This window comes from Dama dama, chromosome 23 (genome assembly GCF_033118175.1).
Source record: "Dama dama isolate Ldn47 chromosome 23, ASM3311817v1, whole genome shotgun sequence".
NCBI classification, from domain to species: domain Eukaryota; kingdom Metazoa; phylum Chordata; class Mammalia; order Artiodactyla; family Cervidae; genus Dama; species Dama dama.
Window position 1 is genome coordinate 43989671 of NC_083703.1, and position 27305 is coordinate 44016975.

At 39.4% G+C, this 27305-nt stretch overlaps 1 protein-coding gene across 6 annotated transcripts in view; it reads left to right on the forward strand.

Moving 5' to 3' along the window:
• The first annotated feature begins 714 nt into the window (after positions 1 to 714).
• Positions 715 to 27305, forward strand: part of LOC133044805 (dihydrodiol dehydrogenase 3) — a 34623-nt gene continuing 8032 nt past the window's right edge. For 2 of the 6 annotated variants that reach the window (XR_009690059.1, XR_009690058.1), the window contains exons 1-9: positions 715 to 866; positions 2688 to 2855; positions 11699 to 11815; positions 13097 to 13174; positions 13604 to 13726; positions 14738 to 14847; positions 15729 to 15894; positions 16088 to 16170; positions 21058 to 21165. Coding sequence is in view for 4 of the 6 variants with exons in the window: in XM_061126558.1 (XP_060982541.1) it covers positions 783 to 866; positions 2688 to 2855; positions 11699 to 11815; positions 13097 to 13174; positions 13604 to 13726; positions 14738 to 14847; positions 15729 to 15894; positions 16088 to 16170; positions 21058 to 21100 (972 nt within the window). In the remaining 2 variants the exon portion in view is untranslated. Of the gene's footprint in view, positions 867 to 2687; positions 2856 to 11698; positions 11816 to 13096; positions 13175 to 13603; positions 13727 to 14737; positions 14848 to 15728; positions 15895 to 16087; positions 16171 to 21057; positions 21254 to 27305 lie in introns of those variants that run through there. The other 4 variants (XM_061126558.1, XM_061126557.1, XM_061126556.1 and 1 more) reach the window with 3 other exon arrangements.

Here is a 27305-nt window from a genome sequence, read left to right on the forward strand (position 1 = left end):
CTCCTATAAACATCTTGCCAAATGTGTGGCTTTGGTATCCTTTTCAGGATTTTACCCTTGTCAGATCTGTAAGGTCTTCCCAGGTGGCTCAATGTTAAAGAAACTGCCTGTCAATGCAGGAGTTTAAGAGATGTGAGTTAGATCCCTGGGTCAGGAATTTCCTGTGGTATAGTAAATGGCAACCCACTCCAGTATTCTTGCTGGGAAATTCCATGAACAGAGTAGCCTGCTAGGCTACAGTCCATGGGGTTGTAAAGGAGTCAGACAGGACTTAGCAATTAAACCTCCACCAGTACAGGTCTGTAAAGAAAAATAATTTTACTGGTGAGAAATATAAAAAGGCAGTTTTTTTTCTTTTGATATTTTTATTCTTTATTAAGGGATTACATTTTGAAAAATGCTTATGAAGCATTCATTCAAATTATGTGACTTGTGTGTTTTTATGTACTACAAGATAGTTGTTTCAAATGATGTTTGATCAAGAGTGGGCTTCTTAATTAGAAAAATGAAATGACTGGCATTGGAGGTTTTGGTGTAACATACGGTCAATAATTGTTCTGCACGTCTCATCATTATATAACTTAAGAAATTCTGATAAGAAGAAACAAACAAGCCAAGTGGCTAAATACTCCTCTTACCCTGTGGGACTCGTTTAATCGTTCTCCTCCTACAGTGTGTCTGCTAACATTGGACAGTCAGCTGGGGCGTTAACTTCCTGTTATTTATAACCTCTGAAGGCAGAAGAAAAAAATCAGCCTGCTTACTCAGAGGAGCAACAAGCAATGGATCCCAAAGGCCAGAAAGTGAAGCTTAATGATGGCCACTTCATTCCTGTCCTGGGATTTGGAACTTTTGCACCTCCAGAGGTAACATTAGTGGCTGTGGGTTGAGATATAAATAGTAAGTGAATGTAACATGAGAGGAAGGCACTTGGGTTGTCAAGCACTGAGCTCCTGTGTGACTCTGGGAGGATCATGAGGTTCCACTAACCAGGCTAGAACCATGTCTTGTGAAAGGGGAGAGAGCATCCAGTCTTCACTCTGCATCAGGATCTGAGGGTGTGCTCATCTGCAGATTACTCTGGGTACCCCTCCCGTTTCTGCCTCTTTCCCAGCTTGGCAGAAGAGATGAGTGTCAAGAGGATTGGCTGTCAAGAACACTGTCAACTGCTTTGCTTTGAGGGGGATTGCAATGATGGGGTTTCTCTGTGTATTTAATTAGATCAAAAATTCTTTGCTCTTTCTGAAAAGACATGACCCAGAGAAATATTTAAGGTAAAAGTTCTCAAAAATGAGGTGACTGAAAACTAATGGGAGACAATATCTCTTCTACTGTGGGGTGCCTGCTTGGTGCTAGGCAAGACACTCCAGCTGTATTTTGCCTGTACTTCTGTTTCTATTTGGAAACTTCTTCTAACGGAAAATGCAGTGTCATTTGAGGGCATAAGCTACAGTCTTACAGGCAAGGTTTTGCAATGTTTCCTTGGGTGTCGTAATGTGTTTTTATTAAAGTATAATTTTCAGTGCTTGGTCATAAGAGGAGTGTTGGTGATCATCAACAATGGATCTTTTATGAGAACATAGCTTTGTACACCTTGAATAGATACAGTTTTTATTGTTTCAGAGTGGTTTCACAGTTTACTTCACCTCTCTCTCTCTTTTTTTTTTCCATTTATTTTTATTAGTTGGAGGCTAATTACTGTACAATATTGTAGTGATTTTTGTCATACATTGACATGAATCAGCCATGGATTTACATGTATTCCCCATCCCAATCCCCCCTCCCACTTCCCTCTCTACCCGATCCCTCTGGGTCTTCCCAGTGCACCAGGCCCGAGCACTTGTCTCATGCCTCCAACCTGGGCTGGTGATCTGTTTCACTATAAATAATATACATGTTTCGATGCTGTTCTCTGGAAACATCCCACCCTCGCCTTCTCCCACAGAGTCCAAAAGTCTGTTCTGTACATCTGTGTCTCTTTTTCTGTTTTGCATATAGGGTTATCATTACCATCTTTTTAAATTCCATATATATGTGTTAGTATGCTGTAATGTTCTTTATCTTTCTGGTTTACTTCATTCTGTATAATGGGCTCCAGTTTCATCCATCTCATTAGAACTGATTCAAATGAATTCTTTTTAATGGCTGAGTAATATTCCATGGTGTATATGTACCACAGCTTCCTTATCCATTCGTCTGCTGATGGGCATCTAGGTTGCTTCCATGCATGACTACAACCTTATACTGAGTCTTATGATTTCTTCCAACAAATCTCTGAAACTTGAAGTGGCCTTGGGGTCATCTGATGCCAGCAATCAACCACTGATTGCCTGGTATTAAATGTTTCTGCGTGTCTGTTTAGTTACTTACTAGGAATGAAGCAGACGACAGATGATGAGATGGTTGGATGACATCACTGACCCAATGGACATGAGTTTGAGCAAACTCCAGAAGATAGTGAAAGACAGGGAAGTCTGACGTGCTGTAGTCTCTGAGGTCTCAAAGAGTTGGCCACGACTTGGTGACTAAGCAACAACAATGTTCAGGAAATATCATGGGTACATCACCACACATACAGAACTAACCAAAGGCACACAAAAAAGTGGGTTCTTGTGAAGGTCAACCTGGGCCTTAGCAATCTCTTAATCATGTGGACATTTAACTTGTACTTTTTTTTGCTTATGTAGGTTCCTAAGAGTGAAGCTCTGGAGGTCACCAAATTTGCTATAGAGGCTGGGTTCCGCCATATTGACAGTGCTCATTTGTACCAAAATGAAGAGCAGGTTGGCCAGGCCATTCGAAGCAAGATTGCCAATGGAACTGTGAAGAGAGAAGACATATTCTACACTTCAAAGGTGCTGTGTGTTTTGTGTGTGCACATGTGTGTAAGTGATTGTGTGCAGGGGACAATAGGTAATAGGATCAGTAGTTGTTTGGTCAATGGTGCTTATTCATACAACTTTTTTTCACACATATTTATATATTAAATCTAATATCCTTCTCCACCAAACCATACTCCCCCACCAAAGGAAGAGTGTGATTATATCCTTCTCTTCATCAGTGTGTTCAAATTTTAATTTTTTTTTTCAGTTTTCATGCAAATCCAACCAACATTTTGTGTTATCTTTTTATTTTTTATTTTTTTTTTTGTTTTTTATTTATTTATTTTTTTATTAGTTGGAAGCCAATCACTTCACAATATTTCAGTGGGTTTTGTCATACATTGCTATGAATCAGCCATGGATTTACACGTATTCCCCATCCCGATCACTGCTCCCACCTCCCTCTCCACCCGATTCCCCCGGGTCCTCCCAGTGCACCAGGCTGGAGCACTTGTCTCATGCATCCCACCTGGGCTGGTGATCTGTTTCACCATAGATAGTATACATGCTGTTCTTTTGAAATATCCCACCCTCATATTCTCCCACAGAGTTCAAAAGTCTGTTCTGTACTTCTGTGTCTCTTTTTCTGTTTTGCATATAGGGTTGTCGTTACCATCTTTCTAAATTCCATATATATGTGTTAGTATGCTGTAATGTTCTTTATCTTTCTGGCTTACTTCACTCTGTATAAGGGGCTACAGCTTCATCCATCTCATTAGGACTGGTTCAAATGAATTCTTTTTAAAGGCTGAGTAATATTCCATGGTGTATATGTACCACAGCTTCCTTATCCATTCATCTGCTGATGGGCATCTAGGTTGCTTCCATGTCCTGGCTATTATAAACACTGCTGTGATGAACATTGGGGTGCACGTGTCTCTTTCAGATCTGGTTTCCTCAGTGTGTATGCTCAGGAGTGGGATTGCTGGGTCATATGCCAGTTCTATTTCCAGTTTTTTAAGGAATCTCCACACTGTTCTCCATAGCGGCTGTACTAGTTTGCATTCCCACCAACAGTGTAAGAGGGTTCCCTTTTCTCCACAGCCTCTCCAGCATTTATTGCTTGTAGACTTTTGGATAGCAGCCATCCTGACTGGCCTGTAATGGTACCTCATTGTGGTTTTGATTTGCATTTCTCTAATAATGAGTGATGTTGAGCATCTTTTCATGTGTTTGTTAGCCATCTGTATGTCTTCTTTGGAGAAATGTCTGTTTAGTTCTTTGGCCCATTTTTTGATTGGGTCATTTATTTTTCTGGAATTGAGCTGCAGGAGTTGCTTGCATATTTTTGAGATTAAACCTTTGTTTGTTTCTTCATTTGCTATTATTTTCTCCAATCCGAGGGCTGTCTTTTCACCTTACTTATAGTTTCCTTTGTAGTGCAAAAGCTTTTAAGTTTCATTAGGTCCCATTTGTTTAGTTTTGCTTTTATTTCCAATATTCTAGGAGGTGGGTCATAGAGGATCTTGCTGTGGTTTATGTCTGAGAGTGTTTTGTCTATGTTCTCCTCTAGGAGTTTTATAGTTTCTGGTCTTACATTTAGATCTTTAATCCATTTTGAGTTTATTTTTGTGTATGGTGTTAGAAAGTGTTCTAGTTTCATTCTTTTACAAGTGGTTGACCAGTTTTCCCAGCACCACTTGTTAAAGAGGTTGTCTTTTTTCCATTGTATATCCTTGCCTCCTTTGTCAAAGATAAGGTGTCCATAGGTTGGTGGATTTATCTCTGGGCTTTCTATTCTGTTCCATTGATCTATATTTCTGTCTTTGTGCCAGTACCATACTGTCTTGATGACTGTGGCTTTGTAGTACAGTCTGAAGTCAGGCAGGTTGATTCCTCCAGTTCCATTCTTCTTTCTCAAGATTATTTTGGCTATTCGAGGTTTTTTGTATTTCCATACAAATTGTGAAATTCTTTGGTCTAGTTCTGTGGAAAAATACCGTTGGTAGCTTGATAGGGATTGCATTGAATCTATAGACTGCTTTGGGTAGAATAGCCATTTTGACATTATTGATTCTTCCAATCCATGAACACGGTATGTTTCTCCATCTGTTTGTGTCCTCTTTGATTTCTTTCATCAGTGTTTTATAGTTTTCTATGTATAGGTCTTTTGTTTCTTTAGGTAGATATACTCCTAAGTATTTTATTCTTTTTGTTGCAATGGTGATATTGTTTCCTTAATTTCTCTTTCTGTTTTCTCATTGTTAGTATATAGGAATGCAAGGGATTTCTGTGTGTTAATTTTATATCCTGCAACTTTACTGTATTCATTGATTAACTCTAGTAATTTTCTGGTAGAGTCTTTAGGGTTTTCTATATAGAGGATCATGTCATCTGCAAACAGCGAGAGTTTCACTTCTTCTTTTCCTATCTGGATTCCTTTTACTTCTTTTTCTGCCCTGATTGCTGTGGCCAGAACTTCCAACACTATGTTGAATAGTAATGGTGAGAGTGGGCACCCTTGTCTTGTTCCTGATTTCAGGGGAAATGCTTTCAATTTTTCACCATTGAGGGTGATGCTTGCTGTGGGTTTGTCATATATAGCTTTTATTATGTTGAGGTATGTTCCTTCTATTCCTGCTTTTTGGAGAGTTTTAATCATAAATGAGTGTTGAATTTTGTCAAAGGCTTTCTCTGCATCTATTGAGATAGTCATATGGTTTTTATCTTTCAATTTGTTAATGTGGTGTATTACATTGATTGATTTGCGGATATTAAAGAATCCTTGCATTCCTGGGATAAAGCCCACTTGGTCATGGTGTACGATTTTTTTAAAATGTTGTTGGATTCTGTTTGCTAGAATTTTGTTAAGGATTTTTGCATCTATGTTCATCAGTGATATTGGCCTGTAGTTTTCTTTTTTTGTGGCATCTTTGTCTGGTTTTGGAATTAGGGTGATGGTGTGCTCATAGAATGAGTTTGGAAGCTTACCTTCCTCTGCAATTTTCTGGAAGAGTTTGAGTAAGATAGGTGTTAGCTCTTCTCTAAATTTTTGGTAGAATTCAGCTGTGAAGCCATCTGGTCCTGGGCTTTTGTTTGCTGCAAGATTTTTGATTACAGTTTCGATTTCCTTGCTTGTGATGGGTCTGTTAAGATCTTCTATTTCTTCCTGGTTCAGTTTTGGAAGGTTATACTTTTCTAAGAATTTGTCCATTTCATCCAAGTTGTCCATTTTATTGGTATAGAGCTGCTGATAGTAGTCTCTTATGATCCTTTGTATTTCAATGTTGTCTGTTGTGATCTCTCCATTTTCATTTCTAATTTTGTTAATTTGGTTCTTCTCTCTTTGTTTCTTAATGAGTCTTGCTAATGGTTTGTCAATTTTGTTTATTTTTTGAAAAAACCAGCTTTTATCTTTGTTGATTTTTGCTATGGTCTCTTTAGTTTCTTTTGCATTTATTTCTACCCTAATTTTTAAGATTTCTTTCCTTCTGCTAACCCTGGGGTTCTTCATTTCTTCCTTCTCTAGTTGCTTTAGGTGTAGGGTTAGGTTATTTATTTGGCTTTTTTCTTGTTTCTTGATGTAAGCCTGTAATGCTATGAACCTTCCCCTTAGCACTGCTTTTACAGTGTCCCATAGGTTTTGGGTTGTTGTGTTTTCATTTTCATTCATTTCTATACATATTTTGATTTCTTTTTTGATTTCTTCTATGATTTGTTGGTTATTCAGAAGCGTGTTATTTAGCCTCCATGTGTTTGAATTTTTAACAATTTTTTTCCTGTACTTGAGATCTAATCTTACTGCACTGTGGTCAGAAAAGATGACTGGAATGAGTTCAATTTTTTTGAATTTTCCAAGACCAGATTTATGGCCCAGGATGTGATCTATTCTGGAGAAGGTTCCGTGTGCACTTGAGAAAAAGGTGAAGTTGATTGTTTTGGGGTGAAATGCCCTATAGATATCAATTAGCTCTAGCTGGTCCATTGTGTCATTTAAGGTTTGTGTTTCCTTGTTAATTTTCTGTTTAGTTGATCTATCCATAGTTGTGAGTGGGGTATTAAAGTCTCCAACTATTGTTGTGTTACTATTAATTTCCTCTTTCATACTAGTTAGTGTTTGCCGCACATATTGCGGTGCTCCTATGTTGGGTGCATATATATTTATAATTGTTATATCTTCTTCTTTGATTGATCTTTTGATCATTATGTAGTGTCCTTCTTTGTCTCTTTTCACATCCTTTATTTGAAAGTCTATTTTATCTGATATGAGTATTGCGACTCCTGCTTTCTTTTGGTCTCTGTTTGCATGAAATATTTTTTTCCAGCCCTTCACTTTTAGTCTGTATGTGTCTCTTGTTTTGAGGTGGGTCTCTTCTAGACAGCATATATAGGGGTCTTGTTTTTGTATCCATTCAGCCAATCTTTGTCTTTTGGTTGGGGCATTCAACCCATTTACATTTAAGGTAATTATTGATAGGTGTGGTCCCGTTGCCATTTACTTTGTTGTTTTGGGTTCACGTTTATACAACCTTTCTGCATTTCCTGTCTAGAGAAGATCCTTTAGCATTTGTTGAAGAGCTGGTTTGGTGGTGCTGAATTCTCTCAGCTTTTGCTTATCTGTAAAGCTTTTGAATTCTCCTTCATATCTGAATGAGATCCTTGCTGGGTACAGTAATCTAGGTTGTAGGTTATTCTCTTTCATTACTTTCAGTACGTCCTGCCATTCCCTTCTGGCCTGGAGGGTTTCTATTGATAGATCAGCTGTTATCCTTATGGGAATCCCTTTGTGTGTTATTTGTTGTTTCTCCCTTGTTGCTTTTAATATTTGTTCTTTGTGTTTGATCTTTGTTAATTTGATTAATATGTCTTGGGGTGTTTCGCCTTGGGTTTATCCTGTTTGGGACTCTCTGGGTTTCTTGGATTTGGGTGGCTATTTCCTTCCCCATTTTAGGGAAGTTTTCAGCTATTATCTCCTCCAGTATTTTCTCATGGCCTTTCTTTTTGTCTTCTTCTTCTGGAACTCCTATGATTCGAATGTTGGGGCATTTCACAGTGTCCCAGAGGTCCCTGAGGTTGTCCTCATTTCTTTTGATCCTTTTTTCTTTTTTCCTCTCTGCTTCATTTATTTCCACAATTTTATCTTCTCCCTCACTTGTCCTATCTTCTGCCTCCATTATTCTACTCTTGGTTCCCTCCAAAGTGTTTTTGATCTCATTCATTGCATTATTCATTTTTAATTGACTCTTTTTTATTTCTTCTAGGTCTTTATGAAACATTTCTTGAATCTTTTCAATCTTTGTTTCCAGGCTATTTATCTGTAACTCCATTTTGTTTTCAAGATTTTGGATCATTTTTATTATCATTATTCTAAATTCTTTTTCAGGTAGATTCCCTATCTCCTCCTCTTTTGTTTGACTTGGTGGGCATTTTTCATGTTCCTTTACCTGTTGGGTATTTCTTTGCCTTTTCATCTTGTTTAGATTGCTGTATCTGGAGTGGGCTTTCTGTATTCTGGAGGTCTGTGGTTCCTTTTTATTGAGGAGGATTAACCCAGTGGGTGGGGTTAGACGATTGGCTTGTCAAGGTTTCCTGGTTAGGGAAGCTTGTGTCAGTGTTCTGGTGCGTGGAACTTGATTTCTTCTCTTTGGAGAGCAATGGAGTGCCCAATAATGAGTTTTGAGATGGGTCTATGTGTTAGGTGTGACCTTGGGCAGCCTGTATGTTGATGTTCAGGGCTATGTTCCTGCGTTGCTGGAGAATTTGTGTGGTATGCATTGCTCTAAAACTTATTGGCTCTTGGGTGGTGGTTGGTTTCAGTGTAGGTATGAAGGCTTTTGGACAGTCACTTATTACTTAAAGTTCCATGTAGTCAGGAGTTTTCTGGTGTTCTCAGGTTTGGGGCTCAAGTCTCCTGCCTCTGGATTTCAGTTTTATTCTTCCTGTAGTCTCAGGACTTCTCCAACTATACAGCCCTGATAAGAAAACTCTAGGTTAATGGCTAAAAGATTCTCCCCTGTTAGGGACACCCAGAGAGGTTCACAGAGTTACATGAAGAAGAGGAGAGGGAGGAGGGAGATAGAGATGAGCAGGAGGAGAAAAAAGGGGACTCAAGAGGAGAGAGACAGATCTACGCAGCTGTCTGTTCCCAGAGTGTTCTCCGTAGCCCAGTCACCTACAAATATTCACAGAATTGGATTGGGAAGAGAAGGGGAAAGGAGGAAATAGAGGTGTTCTGAGGTAGAAAACAGAGAGTCGAGATTGGGAGAGAATAATCTTCGGTTTAAAAATAGGGCTTCTCTTCTTCTTCTTTTTTTTTTTTTGTAAGGTTATAGTGTATTGAAAATGAAAATTAAGGAGTAGTAGAGGAGTACTAGAGGACTTTAAAAGAAATAAGAGAAAAACAAAAATAGAAAATAGAAGAGAAAAAGGAAAGAAAAAAAGAAGAAAAAAGAAAAAAAAAGCAAGAAAAAGAAAAAAAAAAAGAAAAGAAAAAAAAATTTTTTTTTTCCCTAATTAAAAAAATCGTAAAAATCTATGGAAACGAAAGTTAAGGAGTAATGTGGGAGTAATAGGGGATTTTAAAGGAAAATAAAAGAGAAAAAATAAAAAAGAAAAAAAAAAGAGAAAAAAGTAAAATTATATCTAGGAGTTTTTCTGAAGCTGTTGCAGTCAGTGTGGGTTCGGCTCAGTTTCAGATAGCTCCTCGTTCCAGCTTATGCTTCTCGATATCTACAGGCCCCTTCCGGTGTAGTCAGTGTTTTCTAGAGGGATTTTAATCTGTTGCACCAGTCCCTTCTGAAGTGGTTCCCTTTGTTTATTTGGCTTCTGTTTGCCAGTCTCTTCAGAGCCTCATTTCTGCCCTGACACAGGCGGGCGGAGGTGGACTCTTATTCAAGTAGCTAGTTCCGTCGCTTTGTGGCGAGGGGCTTGTGCTGCCAGGAGGGGCTGGCGCTGCAGGGAGGGGCTGTCGCTGTGGGGAGGGGCTGGCGCTGCCGGGAGGGGCTGGTGCTGCTTTCTCCGTCTGCGCTGCTCAGGCTCCCGGCTGTTCTATATGGAGCGCGCCCTGCACTGCGCCAGGTTCCAGCCCTCGGGTGTTCCACAAAAGCGCGGAACGAAAAGCTGCACCTGCTCTCAGTGCCTTCCCCGTCAGAGCGGTCCAGGCAGCCAGGGGCTTGTTGGGCGCACTCTCCCCAGGTGTGGCGCACCCACTCCCTTCCACGGACCCAGTCTCAGTTTCCGCTGGCGCCAGTCGGGTGCTTGCGCCTTCTGCCCTCCGCGTCCCCAGCCCCAGTCTCCGCCCGCGCCGGTCGGGTGCCTGCGCCCTGTGTCTCGCCACGACCTTCCCCTCCCCCCTGCCTCCTGCCTCCGGCGGGGCTGGGCCGGTCCGCAGCCTGCGAGCTCTTCTCTGGATTTTCTCGGTCTCTTTGTTCTGCGAACGGCCGGCAGTGTGTTGGGGCCGGTTAATTTACTCTCTCTCTTTTGGTCTCCCACAGTTCAAGTTGGCAACTCACAGAAGCTCCCTCCAATTGTCCTCAGGGCACTCAGGCCCGGACCCTACCCCAAGCAATGCCGCCTAAGACTTCCCGGGACGGATCTCCGTCCTTAGCTCTTTTGTCTCACTTTTTATCTTTTATATTTTGTCCTACCTCCTTTCGAAGACAATGGGCTGCTTTTCTGGGTGCCTGATGACCTCAGCTAGCGATCAGAAGTTGTTTTGCGAAGTTTGCTCTGCGTTCAGTTATTCTTTTGATGAATTTGTAGGAGAGAAAGTGGTCTCCCCGTCCTACTCCTCCGCCATCTTGAAATTTTAATTTTAAATTAGCCACTTGCTTCTCTGAGCCTATACTAGAGCAATGTGATTTAGTATGGGTGAACGAATCAGACAGAACAGTTATCAGATTATAGCTTTCCTTATCACCTGGTAGACTTTCTAGAATTTCTTCTCATTCTGAATCAGTTCTTAAATCTGTCAGTATAGGAGCATTAGGACAGGCACTTTATGTATCACACAAGATCTAGCCAATGTGTCTTGACTTATCTTCTGTCCATGTTAATATGTTCAAGGTCTTTTCCCTACAGTTATGCAAACAGAAAGATATTAATTAATTCTGAGAGATATGATTGTTTGATCCAGTTAGAGCAAGTTTATGAGCAGGTTTCATGTTTTATCAAACCTAATTCAGATGATGAACATGGTAATTTTTCAATAATTCTTTTTATCTCTTCCTTCATTTCACTCCATTGTGACTGATGTAAGAACCTGCCTGATTCAACTGATGATAATTTAAGCAAATAATAAAGCTTACATGGGTAAGTTAGATCAAAAAGGACCTCAAAAGGAAAATGAGCATCTTTCTTGAGGTCATTTGTTTTAATCAGTAAAAATGTTTGAAGTGTTAGGCATAGCCCATCAGTTGTGTCCATCTCTTTGTGACCCCATGGACATAGCCTGCTAGGTTCCTCTATCCATGGAATTCTCCAGGCAAGAATACTGCAGTGGGTCTCCTTCTCCAGGGGACCTTCTCCAGGTAAGAATACTGGAGTGGGTTGCCATTCCCTTCTCCAGGGGATCTTCCCAACCCAGGGATCAAGCCTGGGTCTCCTGCATTGCAGGCAGATTCTTTACTGTCTCAGCCACCAGGGAAGCCCCCAATTGTCTAAATATTAGATGAAAGAAGAAAAAAGATTACCTGAAGTATTGGAATTCCCTGAGGGTCCAGTGGTTAGGACTCAGTGTATTATTGCCATGGACCTGGGTTCCATCCCTAATTAGGGAACTAAGATCTATTCAGCCTCTCATTTAGGGCCCCTCATGCCCCCCACAAAATTACCTAAAGAATTAATTTAACACAGTTTCTATTGTTTAACCTCTGCAGCTTTGGTCCACTTCCCTTCGTCCAGAGTTGGTCCGACCAGCCTTGGAAAAGTCACTGAATAATCTTCAACTGGACTATGTCGATCTCTATATTATTCATTTTCCAGTGGCTCTGAAGGTTGGCAATCTATTTTTAAAATCAATCACATATATATTTTTTCTTGCCTCAGAATGCTTATAAACTTGCATGAATGGTTGACAAGATTTTTTAGTAGGTTGTAGGGAAGCCCTCACTACAGCAGAATCCTCCCAAATAATCATTTGTGATCATCTTTTTACTGAGTTTCTTTGAATATGTTACCTGCCTCCCAGAGAAAGGAGTTAAATAATCTGACTAAAAAACTTGTGAAAATAAAAGTAGGCAAGTTCAACGCACAGTCAAGATTATGATGCTTGAGTCTCCGTGGATTTCATGAATCCAGAGTTTGGTGCAGTCATGGTGAGCTTGACACTGCCTTACATTGAACATGATGAGTTTATCTGCTTTTTCAAGTGGAGCAGATTTGGTAGTGCTCTTTCTGGATAAGTCTAAACCTCCCACCCTATATTGGGACTTGGGAAGCCTTGCCTACACTGATGTCCGTTTTCACAATGTTTGTAGACTGCACTCAACCACTAAGAGCTGTATCATGTAGAACTCTTGATTTTAAGTTATAGAAATCTACTCAAGCTATCTGATGAAAAATAGCTTGGAAAACTATGTAGATGGCAGGTCCCAACCATGGAGATCTAAGGATTTGCAGTAATCTTCAGAAATGTCTTTTTAAAACAACAACAATAACAACAACAACAACAACAACAACAACAACAACAACCTTTATCAAGGCAATCCTCTAGGTTTGCTTTACTTTTACTGAACATTTTCCATTGGTGCCAATATGGCTTTGGGATAGCTGAAAGCTCATGGTCATGAACATTTGAAAGCATGTCTGGATCGCCCACATTCCATATCAACTTAAGGGGAGCCTTGCTAGTTCACATGCCTGCCCTAGGGAATCAGATGCTCAGAGGGAAAAGGAAGTCTGATTATCTAGTCCAGGTCAAGGTTGCAATTTTTATTCTGGAAATAAGGCCATGTAGCTTACTGCCACTCCCAGCTCAAAAGAGGCATTTCAAAAGAGGCAAGTACAGGAAACAAACAAAATTCACATAAGATACTATGAATCCTATTAAGATATAGAAAAATTATATTTATTACAACAGATAGTATGTATAAGAGATTAGAATAAGCCTCCCTCTAAAGACATTGCTTACAACTCCATATGCAATCACTGCAAATATTAGTATCTAGAAACTTGTAAACCTACCTCATGAAGATTTAATCCCTGGTGCCTGGCAGGCTGGCTAAATGTGGAGAAATTACTTTGTGACATCTCTAAAATGACTGCTTCCATTCCAGCCAGGGGAAGCAATTTTTCCAACAGATGAAAATGGAAAACCAATATTTGACTCAGTGGATCTCTGTCACACGTGGGAGGTAAGTCTGGGGAGGAGAGAACCAGGGGAGGAACCAGGAGAGGGGGCAGCTCCTTCCTTTCTTCCACCTGTGAGAATGGGCTGTGGACCATCAGACTCAGCAGTTCATGAATCTAAGGCTTGTGATGCTAGGGTTGTGGGAGAGGAAACCATTGCTGAAATGTTCACAGAGAGGAATAGAGCAGGAGAATTTTGGCCAGTAAAACAAATATATATTTCCTTCCATGTGATATGTCTTCTCTGAGGTTTTTCTTAAGAAGAGATGGTAATTCTTCTTGTGTCATTACCTTCTTCCCCCTTTTCCTTCCTTATAATCAATGCTAATTCTTGAGAGAAGACATTTTTTACGGATTGTTTTTCAGCCTTTATTCTTGTTCTATTGCCCATTCCAAGTGACTGTTCATGACTGTTCACCACCCCTCCCTCCCAGGCCCTGGAGAAGTGTAAGGACGCAGGGTTGACCAAGTCCATTGGGGTGTCCAACTTCAACCACAAGCAGCTGGAGAAGATTCTGAACAAGCCGGGGCTCAAGTACAAGCCCGTCTGCAACCAGGTGAGCAGCTCGGCTCCTCTCCCTCCTGCTCTTCAAAACCTCCTTCTTGCCCTGGAGCCTGATGTCTGTCTGTCCTCCCCTACTTTGTGGGCAGAAGATTTTAGAGACTAGGACACACAATGGTTATCTGTGTCTGATAATGTCTGGGTAGAAAATGTGGGAGACCTTCCTGTTAAATTGTGGTGGGGACTGAGGGAAGGTAATGGAGGGGAAGGGGGTTAGACTAGACCTGCAGAACTAAAGGAAGGAGATGTTTTCCTGAGCTGAAAGCATGACCAGAAATTGATGTGAAAGTGCCCAGAGGGAACTGTGTACAGGAAGAAAGACAATGAATATATGAGTTTCCCAACTGGAGCATCAGTAAAGACTCTGTCTGCATTGAAGGAGAAGCAGTCTCCATCCCTGGGTTAGGAAGATCCCCTGGATGAGGAAAAGGCAACTCACTCCAGTATTCTTGCCTGGGAAATCCCATGAACAGAGGAGCCTGGCGGGCTACAGTTCATGGGGGTTGCAAGAGTTGGATAGGACCTAACAACTAAACCACCACCACCAAAGAAACATCATATAAGATGGGTTTCAGAGTTTGTATGGGGTTTGAATGATTGAATCCTTAGTCTTGGTGTCGTGGCATTTATGAGTACAGTACAGAAGCAAGCAGCACAGTACAGAAAAATGTGCTGGAGATGATGAAAATCATCCAGGTTTGAGGGTGAAGGTAAAGGATCATGGTGATGCTAACACTAGATGAAATATTTACTCTGAAACATTTACTCAAATGTAGAGCCCACCTTGTGATTTTCTCCATCTTGGATTGGTTCTCCCACCCGTGTCTATCATAAAATTAACTATATAAACACAATTTTCTCTATTTTTCTCTTGATGTTGATATTGCCAGTTTACATTTAAGTTGTAGTTTTCCCCTTAGCACCTTTTAAACTTTTGATCTGCCTCTGTCCTGTTAATATTACCTTTTCATATAATCTGACACTCTTCTTTGTTGGCATTCTGCAGGTGGAATGTCACCCTTATCTCAACCAGAGCAAACTGTTGGATTTCTGCAAGTCACATGATATTGTTCTTGTTGCCTATGGTGCTCTGGGATCCCAACGAATAAAAGAATGGTACTGAATCCTATTGAAGACAAGTAGGAGTTTCCCTAAAATTCAGTTTTTGATGAAATAGTTTAAATTGTACAGTACTCAGGTAACTCTCATAGGCAGAGGGGAGAAAGGGTAAGGAGGGAAAGAATTCTTCTCTTCTATTTTTCCCAGCTCCCAGACAATTTTTCTACATTGTATTAGTCTTGTAGGTTCATTAGGAACAAGTGTCCATATTAAAATCTCTATATAATCCCTCTTTGAGACCAAAGACACAAGTGTATGTCATGATTTACTTATCTATTAACTAATGAACAGATTTCTAAAAATATGCATTTCTAGCCTCACTTACCTTATGTTTAAAATTGGGATAGTAATATGCAACTCCCAAATCTATCATGATAGAAAAAATTCCAATATGAAGCATTTTTTTTAAACATCCATAGAAGACTAATGGTGAAATGAATTGCTCTCATTTTGAGACTATTCAATTTTGATCAATACCCTAGAAAAGTGAAAAGCAAAAAAAAAAAAAAAAAAAAAAAAAAATCCTAGTCTTTTCCTTCTCTTTTTCTATTCATGGTGGTTAAAGAGGAAAAAAAGTAAAGAAGAAATAAAATCCACCTGTTTTGGCAGCACTGGTCTTAACTCAAAAATGCATCCAAATCACCTGCATAGCTCTGTAAACACAGAATGGGAGGTGACACAGTTGCGGTTCTGATGCAGTTGGTCTTCAGCTCAGCCATGGAATTTGTATTTCTAACAAGATCCCAAGCGATGCTGATGATGTTGGTCCATGGACCACACTTTGAGAAGCACTGTCTAGAGTGGACCTACTTGGTCTGTTTGGGAAGTCGCCTCACAAATAAGTCTCAGCTCCTCAGCATTTCTGAATTTCCTTCCAGGGTGAACCCAAACCTCCCCTATCTCTTGGAGGACCCGGTTCTCTCTGCCATTGCCAAAAAACACAAGCAAACCCCAGCTCTGGTTGCCCTTCGCTACCAGATACAACGTGGGGTTGTGGTTCTGGCCAAGAGTTACAACAAGAAGCGGATCAAAGAGAACATACAGGTGATGAGTGGGGCTGTGGGCAGAGAGCTCCTAAGGAATATCTTTCACAAGGGTCATTCTTTGTCCAACTGAGGACAGATATGGCTTCCCTGTCCCCTCTTCTTGTCCCCATCCAGTTGGAAAGTCCTCCAGCCCCTAGGGGAAGACTGGCTCCTTGCGGGGAGAGGTTAATGTGAGTCTTCCTTCCTTCCAGGTGTTTGATTTTGAACTGACTCCAGAGGACATGAAAGCAATCGATGGCCTCAACGGCAATTTAAGATATAATGAGATACAAATGTAAGTGATTTGCAGATGTTTCACACAGTTTTCTGTAGCAGGCAGTCCAACAGGGAACTAAGTTTTTTCAAAATTTAGTTTCAGGGAGACAGTCCTAATTTCCAGCATAGGAGTAAACCAGGGGCTTCCTGCAGACCTCAGACCAGAGGTTTCCTCCAAGGCTCCATCTCTGGCCAACAGAAATGTGATTGGGGCCCAGGCCAGCCCCGAGATGACATGGTGGTTAATTCACTACTTTGTGCCACTCATCCCTGTGTCTGGTGTACCTCCTCTCATGGCCCAGGCCCCTGTGGACACAGACAGCACAGTGCTTTCAGCTCACTATTCTTTTAAGGACTTATGAAAATATTTCATCTTCAATTCTTTTTTACATCAGGGGGAAATGATTATATTAATGATTGCCATGTAATAACGAATCCATCCTTTAGCATGTCCATGTTTATCCTAATACAATTGTAAAATGCCATGCTTAAGTTCTTATGAAGGAGGGGCCCACAAAGGCCAGTGTGCATGGGTACTGAGAGGTCACAGTGGGCCTGCTTCAATACCCCTCCCCCCCCAAGAGTCTAGTCACTTTTCTCCCTAATGGGCATTTCTTTACCAAGCCATCATTCATTTCTTTCAAATTTATATCTTCATTGGCCTTTTCCCCCTGTTCCAATTCCCATTTCTTCATCATTATAATGTCATCAAATGAATTACAAGTAAATCATGAGCTTAACTGACCCTCCAGTGACTGATGGCCATGTCCTTGGCAGGGCACACTCAGATAACATCGTCTGGTCTCTGGTTTTTTGAGTCTAGATTCACCCCAGTGTAGCCTTTGTCCAGCAGGGCTCCATCCCATGGGGAGCCCCTACCTCCTTGACTTTGACTTAGTACCATGGAATTTCAACTGCCTAATTACTACAGGTGGTTGTTAGGATTGAAGAGACAGAAGGCTAATCAAACACAAGGAAGTTGAAAGGGAGTTTAAAGAGAAGGAAATACGATTCAGTGATAAAACAAGCATTTAGTTTTGAATGAAAGATCTCAAAACTCTCTCTTGTTTGTAAAGCTGTATCTTGATAAATGAAAAAAATTGATCCTTTTCTGTTCTCAGCCTTTGAAGTATATTTCTTTGTGCTCCTTCATTAAGCTGTGAATGCCTAGACTTACTTGTATTTGTGGGTTTAGGTCAACAGCACAGTTCTTTTGACATGTAATTGCTTAGAATACACTCTTAAATAAATTGAATTGAAAAGGACAAATTTAGAAAGAAAAATGAGAACATAAGAAGCAGAAGACAATGGTAATGCTAATTATGAACAATAAACATTCTCATAAATTATACAATGATTTAGTATATAGTTATGATCACTCAGATGAATGTGGCATCTCTTCATTATATTAGAAGTTTCTCACTGGGGGCACCCTGTGTCCTGGCTTCAGTAGTTATTTTCTGAATGTTGTGTGAAAAACATCAACTAATTCCTTAAGAGCTTTCCTTTTCATCATCTAGGGTCCTAAGTTCTACCTGTGGCTGAAATGACCTCCACCTTTTACCTTCGTTCATTTTTAAAAAGCTTCCCTTACTGTTAAATTTTTTTCATTATTTTTATTAGTTGGAGGCTAATTACTTTACAATATTGTAGTGGTATTTGTCATACATTGACATGAATCAGCCATGGATTTACATGTATTCCCCACCCTGATCCCCCCTCCCACCTCCCTCTCTACCCGATCCCTCTGGGTCTTCCCAGTGCACCAGGCCCGAGCACTTGTCTCATGCCTCCAACCTGGGCCGGTGATCTGTTTCACCCTAGATATATACATGTTTCGATGCTGTTCTCTGGAAACATCCCACCCTCGCCTTCTCCCACAGAGTCCAAAAGTCTGTTCTATACATCTGTGTCTCTTTTTCTGTTTTGCATATAGGGTTATCATTACCATCTTTTTAAATTCCATATATATGTGTTAGTATACTGTAATGGTCTTTATCTTTCTGGTTTACTTCATTCTGTATAATGGGCTCCAGTTTCATCCATCTCATTAGGACTGGTTCAAATGAATTCTTTTTAATGGCTGAGTAATATTCCATGGTGTATATGTACCACAGCTTCCTTATCCATTCATCTGCTGATGGGCATCTAGGTTGCTTCCATGTCCTGGCTATTATAAACACTGCTGCGATGAACATTGGGGTGCACGTGTCTCTTTCAGATCTGGTTTCCTCAGTGTGTATGCCCAGAAGTGGGATTGCTGGGTCATATGGCTGTTCTATTTCCAGTTTTTAAAGAAATCTCCACACTGTTCTCCATAGCGGCTGTACTAGTTTGCATTCCACCAACAGTGTAAGAGGGTTCCCTTTTCTCCACACCCTCTCCAGCATTTATTGCTTGTAGACTTTTGGATAGCAGCCTTCCTGACTGGTGTGTAATGGTACCTCATTGTGGTTTTGATTTGCATTTCTCTGATAATGAGTGATGTTGAGCATCTTTTCATGTGTTTGTTAGCCATCTGTATGTCTTCTTTGGAGAAATGTCTGTTTAGTTCTTTGGCCCATTTTTTGATTGGGTCATTTATTTTTCTGGAATTGAGCTGCAGGAGTTGCTTGCATATTTTTGAGATTAAACCTTTGTTTGTTTCTTCATTTGCTATTATTTTCTCCCAATCTGAGGGTTGTGTTTTCACCTTGCTTATAGTTTCCTTTGTTGTGCAAAAGCTTTTAAGTTTCATTAGGTCCCATTTGTTTAGTTTTGCTTTTATTTCCAATATTCTAGGAGGTGGGTCATAGAGGATCCTGCTGTGATTTATGTCGAAGAATGTTTTGCCTATGTTCTCCTCTAGGAGTTTTATAGTTTCTGGTCTTACATTTAGATCTTAATCCATTTTGAGTTTATTTTTGTGTATGGTGTTAGAAAGTGTTCTAGTTTCATTCTTTTACAAGTGGTTGACCAGTTTTCCCAGCACCGCTTGTTAAAGAGGTTGTCTTTTTTCCATTGTATATCCTTGCCTCCTTTGTCAAAGATAAGGTGTCCATAGGTTCGTGGATTTATCTCTGGGCTTTCTATTCTGTTCCATTGATCTATATTTCTGTCTTTGTGCCAGTACCATACTGTCTTGATGACTGTGGCTTTGTAGTAGAGACTGAAGTCAGGCAGGTTGATTCCTCCAGTTCCATTCTTCTTTCTCAAGATTATTTTGGCTATTCGAGGTTTTTTGTATTTCCATACAAATTGTGAAATTATTTATTCTAGTTCTGTGAAGAATACCGTTGGTAACTTGATAGGGATTACATTGAATCTATAGATTGCTTTGGGTAGTATAGCCATTTTGACAATATTGATTCTTCCAATCCATGAACACGGTATGTTTCTCCATCTGTTTGTGTCCTCTTTGATTTCTTTCGTCAGTGTTTTATAGTTTTCTACGTATAGGTCTTTTGTTTCTTTAGGTAGATATACTCCTAAGTATTTTATTCTTTTTGTTGCAATGGTGAATGGTATTGTTTCCTTAATTTCTCTTTCTGTTTTCTCATTGTTAGTATATAGGAATGCAAGGGATTTCTGTGTGTTAATTTTATATCCTGCAACTTTACTATATTCAATGATTAGCTCTAGTAATTTTCTGGTAGAGTCTTTAGGGTTTTCTATATAGAGGATCATGTCATCTGTGAACAGTGAGAGTTTCACTTCTTCTTTTCCTATCTGGATTCCTTTTACTTCTTTTTCTGCCCTGATTGCTGTGGGCAAAACTTCCAAAACTATGTTGAATAGTAGTGGTGAGAGTGGGTACCCTTGTTGTTCCTGATTTCAGGGGAAATGCTTTCAATTTTTCACCTTGGAGGGTAATGCTTGCTGTGGCTTTGTCATATATAGCTTTTATTATGTTGAGGTATGTTCCTTCTATTCCTGCTTTCTGGAGAGTTTTAATCATAAATGGATGTTGAATTTTGTCTGAGGCTTTCTCTGCATCTATTGAGATAATCATATGTTTTTTATCTTTCAATTTGTTAATGCGGTGTATTACATTGATTGATTTGTGGATATTAAAGAATCCTTGCATTCCTGGGATAAAGCCCACTTGGTCATGGTGTATGATTTTTTTTAATATGTTATTGGATTCTGTTTGCTAGAATTTTGTTAAGGATTTTTGCATCTATGTTCATCAGTGATATTGGCCTGTAGTTTTCTTTTTTTGTGGCATCTTCGTCTGGTTTTGGAATTAGGGTGATGGTGGCCTCATAGAATGAGTTTGGAAGTTTACCTTCTGCAATTTTCTGGAAGAGTTTGCGTAAGATAGTTGTTAAATTTTTAAAAAGAAATATTTATTTTTGGCTGTGCTGGATCTTTGTTGCCGCATGGGCTTTTTTCTTTAGCTGTGGCGAGTAGAGGCTACTCTGTAGTTGCGCATAGTGAGCTTCTCATTGTAGTGGCTTCTCTTGTTGTGGAGCACAAGCTCTAGGGTGCACAGGCTTCAGGAATTGTGGTCCCTGGGCTCTAGAACACAGGCTCAGTAGTTTTGATGCATGGGCTAAGTTTTTCCATGGCATATGGGATCTTCCTAGACCAGGGATCGAACCCGTGTCTCCTGGATTGGCAGGCAGGTTCTTATCCATTGAGCCACCAGGGAAGTCCCTAGCCATAGTTCTTGGGCCCTTTTATAAATTGTAACCTGGGTCAAATTACCTGTCACTGTCGAGTGAATATTACACGTGGATGTTGGGACTCGACGTGCAGGGGCAGTGTGCACATGAAGGCGACACCTGCATGTGTGCTCGTTGGGGGTGAAGGAGGGACTTGTTTGTAGATTCAGAGTGTTAGCCCATCCTGACTGCAACACAGAGTCAAGCTCTCTATGACAACATGACAGATCTAATAAATAACACTCCTCTTTCTCTTTCAGGTGTGTTGGTCACCCTGAGTATCCATTTTTCGAAGAATATTGACTGTGAGTTGTACACCGTGCATTCTACCAGAATGTCTTGCCTCTAGGGCTGTGAAGAGGATTTCTGTACGTGGTAGAGATGCTTAAAAGAACTGTCTTTCATTCCAAAAACTTGCCTTTCCTTTATTAAAAAACATTTTGTGAAATAGTGAAAGCTTGAAAGTATTGATTCTTGTCTTTCCCAATAATTAAAGTAATACATGTAAGCTACAGAAAATTTAGAAAATAAAAGGGAAAGTTTAGAAAATGAAGCCAACCTGTAATTAATCCATTTAGTAATACTTAACTTTGGTGCATTTTCCTTTGTCAGTGAAATATTAGTTGGTTGACCAAAGAAAGAAATGGAAAAGTTTATTTGGTTTAAATATGAGGATTAATAGCTTCAAGGAAGAGCATCTCAGAAAGTTTTGAGAACTGTTCTGTCCATTAGAGGTCTAGGTACAGTGGAAGTTTTTAGAAAGAAGGCTGTACATCAAATGACATATTATTGACAGTGTACATAATCCAGATCTAAGTATCATCGTGCCTCGGGTCCTGTATAAAGTCATCGTGCCCCTAATAAAGTCAAGATAGAATGCTCTCTTTTAAGGAACTGTGTTACTGATGCTGGGAGAATGTTGCTTTTCATGGTTGAACAGGTCTTCCCTCTGATGGGGGAGGTCTGATTCACGGGTCATGCAGACACACAGCTCACAGTGAGGAGAGAGAAGTTTGAAGGGCAGAGAAGAATTTTTTGTTGCTGAAGTTTATCTTGTCTTTTCACAAAATATGTAATTTATTTCACACCTTCGTAATTTTCCTTTCCAAATGTGTGTGCATTCGTGCTAAGTCACTTCAGTCGTGTCTGGCTGTTGGCGACCCTATGCACTGTAGCCTGTGAGGCTCTTCTATCCATGGCATTGTCCAGGCAAGAATACTGGAGTGGGTCCGGATCAAGAGATTGAATCTGCGTCTCTTGCGTCTCCTGCATTGGCAGGCAGGTTCTTTACCACTGGCGCCACCTTGTGTATTTATTTATAAATTGAAATAATCTTCAACACACAGGTTGCATACTTATATTTTACTTAGCTTAAGTATCTTGGTAAGCTATGACATAGTATTTTAAAATTCTAGTATTATATTTTGCCTATTGTAAAGCAGTGAATCATACCAAATTATCCAATTTTAAGTCATCTGCCCATGTTCAGCATTTTTTAAATTAATTAATTTTTTATTGAAGGATAATTGCTTTACAGAATTTTGCAGTTTTCTGTCAAACCTTAACGTGAATCAGCCATAGGTATACATATATCCCCTCCCTTTTTGAAACTACCTCCCATCTTCTTTCCCATCCCACACCTCTAGGTTGATGCAGAGCCCCTGTTTGAGTTTTCTGAGCCATACAGCAAATTCTCATTAGCTATCTATTTTACACACGGTAATGTAAGTTTCCATGTTACTCCTTCTATACATCTCACCCTCTCCTCCCCTCTATCCATGTCCATAAGTCTATTCTCTATGTCTATTTCTCCATTATTGCCCTGTAAATAATTTCTTCAGTACCATTTTTTGAGATTTTGTATATACGTGTTAGATTATGGTATTTATCTTTCTTTTTATGACTCACTTCACTCCGTATAATAGGTTCTAGGTTCATCCACCTCATTAGAACTGACTCAAACATGTTCCTTTTTTATGGCTGAGTAATATTCCATTGTGTGTATATACCACAACTTCCTTATCCATTCATCTGTTGATGGACAGCTAGGTTGCTTCCATGTTCTGGCTATTGTAAATAGTGCTGCAGGGAACAATGGGATACATATGTCTCTTTCAATTTTGGTTTCCTCAGGTATATTCCTAGGAGTGGGATTGCTGGGTCATATGGTGCTTTTATTCCTAGTTTTTTAAGGAATCTCCACACCATCTTCCAAAGTGGCTGTATCAATTTACATTCCCACCAACAGTGCAAAAGTGTTCCCTTTTCTCCATACCCTTTCCAGCATTTATTATTTGTAGACTTTTTGAGAGGGCCATTCTGACTGGTGTGAGGTAGTATCTCATTGTAATTTTGATTTGCATTTCTCTAATAATGAGCTATGTTAAGCATCTTTTTTTCTTAAGATTTATTTATTTATTTTTTATTAGTTGGAGGCTAATTACTTCACAACATTTCAGTGGGTTTTGTCATACATTGATACGAATCAGCCATAGAGTTACACGTATTCCCCATCCTGATCCCCCCTCCCACCTCCCTCTCCACCCGATTCCTCTGGGTCTTCCCAGTTCATATGTTTGTTAACCATCTATATGTCTTCTTTGGAGAAATGAATGTTTAGGTCTTTTTCCCACTTTTTCATTGGGTTGTTTGTTTTTCTGGTATTGACTTGTATGAGCTGCTTGTATATTTTGGATATTAATCCTTTATCAATTGTTTCATTTGTTATTTTCTCCCATTTTGAAGGTTGTGTTTTCACCTTGCTTATAGTTTCCTTTGCTGTGCAAAAGCTTTTAAGTTTAATCAGGTCCCACTTATTTACTTTTTTTTTTTTTTAATTCCCATTACTCTAGGAGGTGGGTCATAGAGAATCTTGCTTTGATTTATGTCATCGAGTATTCTGCCTATGTTTTCCTCTAAGAGTTTTATAGTTTCTGGCCTTAATTTAGGTATTTAATCCATTTTGAGTTTATCTTTGTGTATGGTGTTAGGAAGTGTTCTAATTTCATTCTTTTACATGTAGCTATACAGTTTTCCTAGCAACATTTATTGAGGAGGCTGTCTTTGCCCCATTGTATATTCTTGCCTCCTTTGTCAAAAATAAGGTACCCATAGGTTCATGGGTTTACTTCTGGACTTTCTATCTTGTTTCATTGGTCTATATTTCTGTTTTTGTGCCAGTACCATACTGTCTTAATGACTGCAGCTTTTTAGTATAAGCTGAAGTCAGGAAGCTTGATTCCTCCAGCTCCATTCTTCTTTCTCACTGTTTTGGCTTTTCGGGGTCTTTTGTGTTTCCATATGAATTGTGAAATTTTTTGTTCTAGTTCTGTGGAAAATGCCATTGGTAATTTGATAAGGATTGCACTAAATCTGTAGATTGCATTTGGCAGTATAATCATTTTCACAATATTAATTCTTCCTATTCAGGAACATGGAATATCTCTCCATCTGTTTATGTCATCTTGGATTTCTTTCATTAGTGTCTTATAATTTTCTTTGTACAGTTCTTTCATCTCCTTAGGTAAGTTTATTCCTAGATATTTAATTCTTTTTGTTGCAATGGTGAATAGGATTGATTCCTTAATTGCTCTTTCAGAGTTTTCATTGTTAGTATATAGAAATGCAAGGGATTTCTGTGTATTGATTTTGTATCCTGCAACCTTGCTAAATTCACTGATTCAGTTCAGTTCAGTTCAGTCACTCAGTCGTTTCCAACTCTTTGCAACCTCATGAACCGCAGCATGTCAGGCCTCCCTGTCCATCACCAACTCCCGGAGTTTACCCAAACTCATATCCATTGAGCTAGTGATGCCATCCAACCATCTCATCCTCTGTCACTCCCTTCTCCTCTTGCCCTCAATCTTTCCCAGCATCAGAGTCTTTTCAAATGCGTCGGCTCTTTGCATCAGGTGGCCAAAGTATTGGAGTTTCAGCTTCAACATCAGTCCTTCCAATGAACACCCAGGACTGATCTCCTTTAGAATGGACTGGTTGGATCTCCTTGCAGTCCAAGGGACCCTCAAGAGTCTTCTCCAACACCACAGTTCAAAAGCATCAATTCTTCTGCTCTCAGCTTTCTTTATAGTCCAACTCTCACATCCATACATGACTGCTGGAAAACCCATAGCATTAGCTCTAGTAATTTTCTGATACTATCTTTAGGGTTTTCTATGTACAGTCTCATGTCATCTGCAAACAGTGAGTGCTGTACTTCTTTTCTGATCTGGATTCCTTTTATTTCTTTCTGTTCTCTGATTGCTGTAGGTAGGGCTTCCAGAACTATGTTGAATAATAGTAGAGGAAGTGGACTCCCTTGTCTTGGGGATCTAGGGTCAGGGGATCTTAGGGGGAATGCTTTCAGTTTTTCACCACTGAGAATAATGTTTGCTGTAGGCTTATCATGTATGGCCTTTACTATGTTAAGGTAGGTTCCTTCTGTGCCCATTTTTTGAAGGGTTTTAATCATAAATAGGTGCTGAATTTTGTCAAAGGTTTTTTCTGCATCTATTGAGATTATCATATTGTTTTTATCTTTCAATTTGTTAATATGGTGTATCACATTATTGATTTCCATATATTGAAGAATCCTTCCATCCCTGGAATAAACCCAACTTGATCATGGTATATGAGCTGTTTGATGTGTTGCTGAATTCTGTTTGCTAAAATTTTGTTGAGGGTTTTTGCATTTATGTTCATCAGTGATATTGGCTTATAGTTTTCTTTTTTTGTGTTGTCTTTGTCTGGTTTTGATATCAGGGTGATGGTGGCCTTGTAGAATGAGTTTGGAAGTGTTCCTTCCTCTGCAATTTTTTGAAAGAGTTTTAGAAGGACAGGCGTTAGCTCTTCTCTAAATGTCTGGCAGAATTCTCCTGTGAAGCCATCAGGTCCTGGGCTTTTGTTTTTTGGGAGATTTTTGATCACAGCTTCAATTTCAGTGCTTGTAATTGGGTTGTTTATAATTTCTATTTCCTTCTGATTCAGTCTTGGAAGATTGAATTTTTCTAAGACTCTGTCCATTTCTTCCAGGTTATCTATTTTATTGCCATATAGTTGTTCATAATAGTCTCTTATAATCCTTTGTATTTTTGCATTGTCTGTTCTAACCTCTCCTTCTAATTTTGTTGATTTGGGTCTTCTCTCTTTTTCCCTTGATGAGTCTGGCTAAGGGTTTGTCAATTTTTTTTTATTTTCTCAAAGAACCAGCTTTTAGTTTTATTAATCTTTACTATTGTTTCTTTCATTTCTTTTTCATTTATTTCTGCTCGGATCTTTATGATTTCTTTCCTTCTACTAATTTTGGGCTTTTTTCTTCTTTTTCCAATTGCTTTAGGTGTAAAGTTAGTTTGTCTATTCGATGTTTTTCTTGTTTCTTGAGGTAGGATTGTATTGCTATAATCTTCCCTCTTAGAACTGCTTTTGTTTCATCCCATAGGTTTTGAGTTGTCATGTTTTCATTGTCATTTGTTTCTAGAAATCTTTTGATTTCCGTTTTGATTTCTTCAGTAACCTGTTGGTTATTTAGAGACGTGTTGTTTAATCTCCGTGTGTTTGTGTTTCTTGCAGCTTTTTTTTTTTTTTTTTTTTTGTAATTGATATCTAGTCTCATAGCATTGTGGTTGGAAGAGATGCTTGATACAATTTCAATTTTTTAAAATTTACTGAGGCGTGATTTGTGACCCAAGATGTGGTCTATCCTGGAGAATGTTCCATATGCACTTGAGAAGAAGGTGTATTCTTCTGCATTTGGATGGAATGTCCTGAAGATAACAGTGAGATCCATCTCATCTAATGTATCATTTAAGACTTGTATTTCCTTATTAATTTTCTGTATTGATGATCTGTCCATTGGTGTGGGTAGGGTGTTAAAGTCTCCTACTATTATTGTGTTGCTGTCAATTTCTCCTTTTATGTCTGTTAGTGTTTGTCTTATGTACTGAAGTGCTCCATTTTGGGTGCATATATATTTACAATTGTTATGTCTTCCTCTTGGATTGATCCCTTGATCATTATGTAGAGTCCTTCCTTATCTCTTGTAATCTTCTTTATTTTAAGATTTATTTTGTCTGATATGAGGATTGCTATTCCAGCTTTCTTTTGCTTCCCATTTGCATGGAATATATATTTCCAATCCTCTCACTTTCAGTCTATACATGTCTTGAGGTCTGAACTGGGTTTCTTGTAGACAGCATATATATGGGTCTTATTTTTGTATCTCTTCAGCCAAGCTGTATCTTTTGGTTGGAGCATTTAATCCATTTACATTTAAAGTAATTATTGATATATATGTTCCTATGGCAAAGAAGGCAATGGCACCCCACTCCAGTACTCTTGCCTGGAGATGGAGTACTTTTGCGCATGGATGGAGGAGCCTGGTGGGCTGCAGTCCACGGGGTCGCTAAGAGTTGGACATGACTGAGCGACTTCACTTTCACTTTTCATTTTCACACATTGGAGAAGGAAATGGCAACCCACTTCAGTGTTCTTGCTTGGAGAATCCCAGGAACGG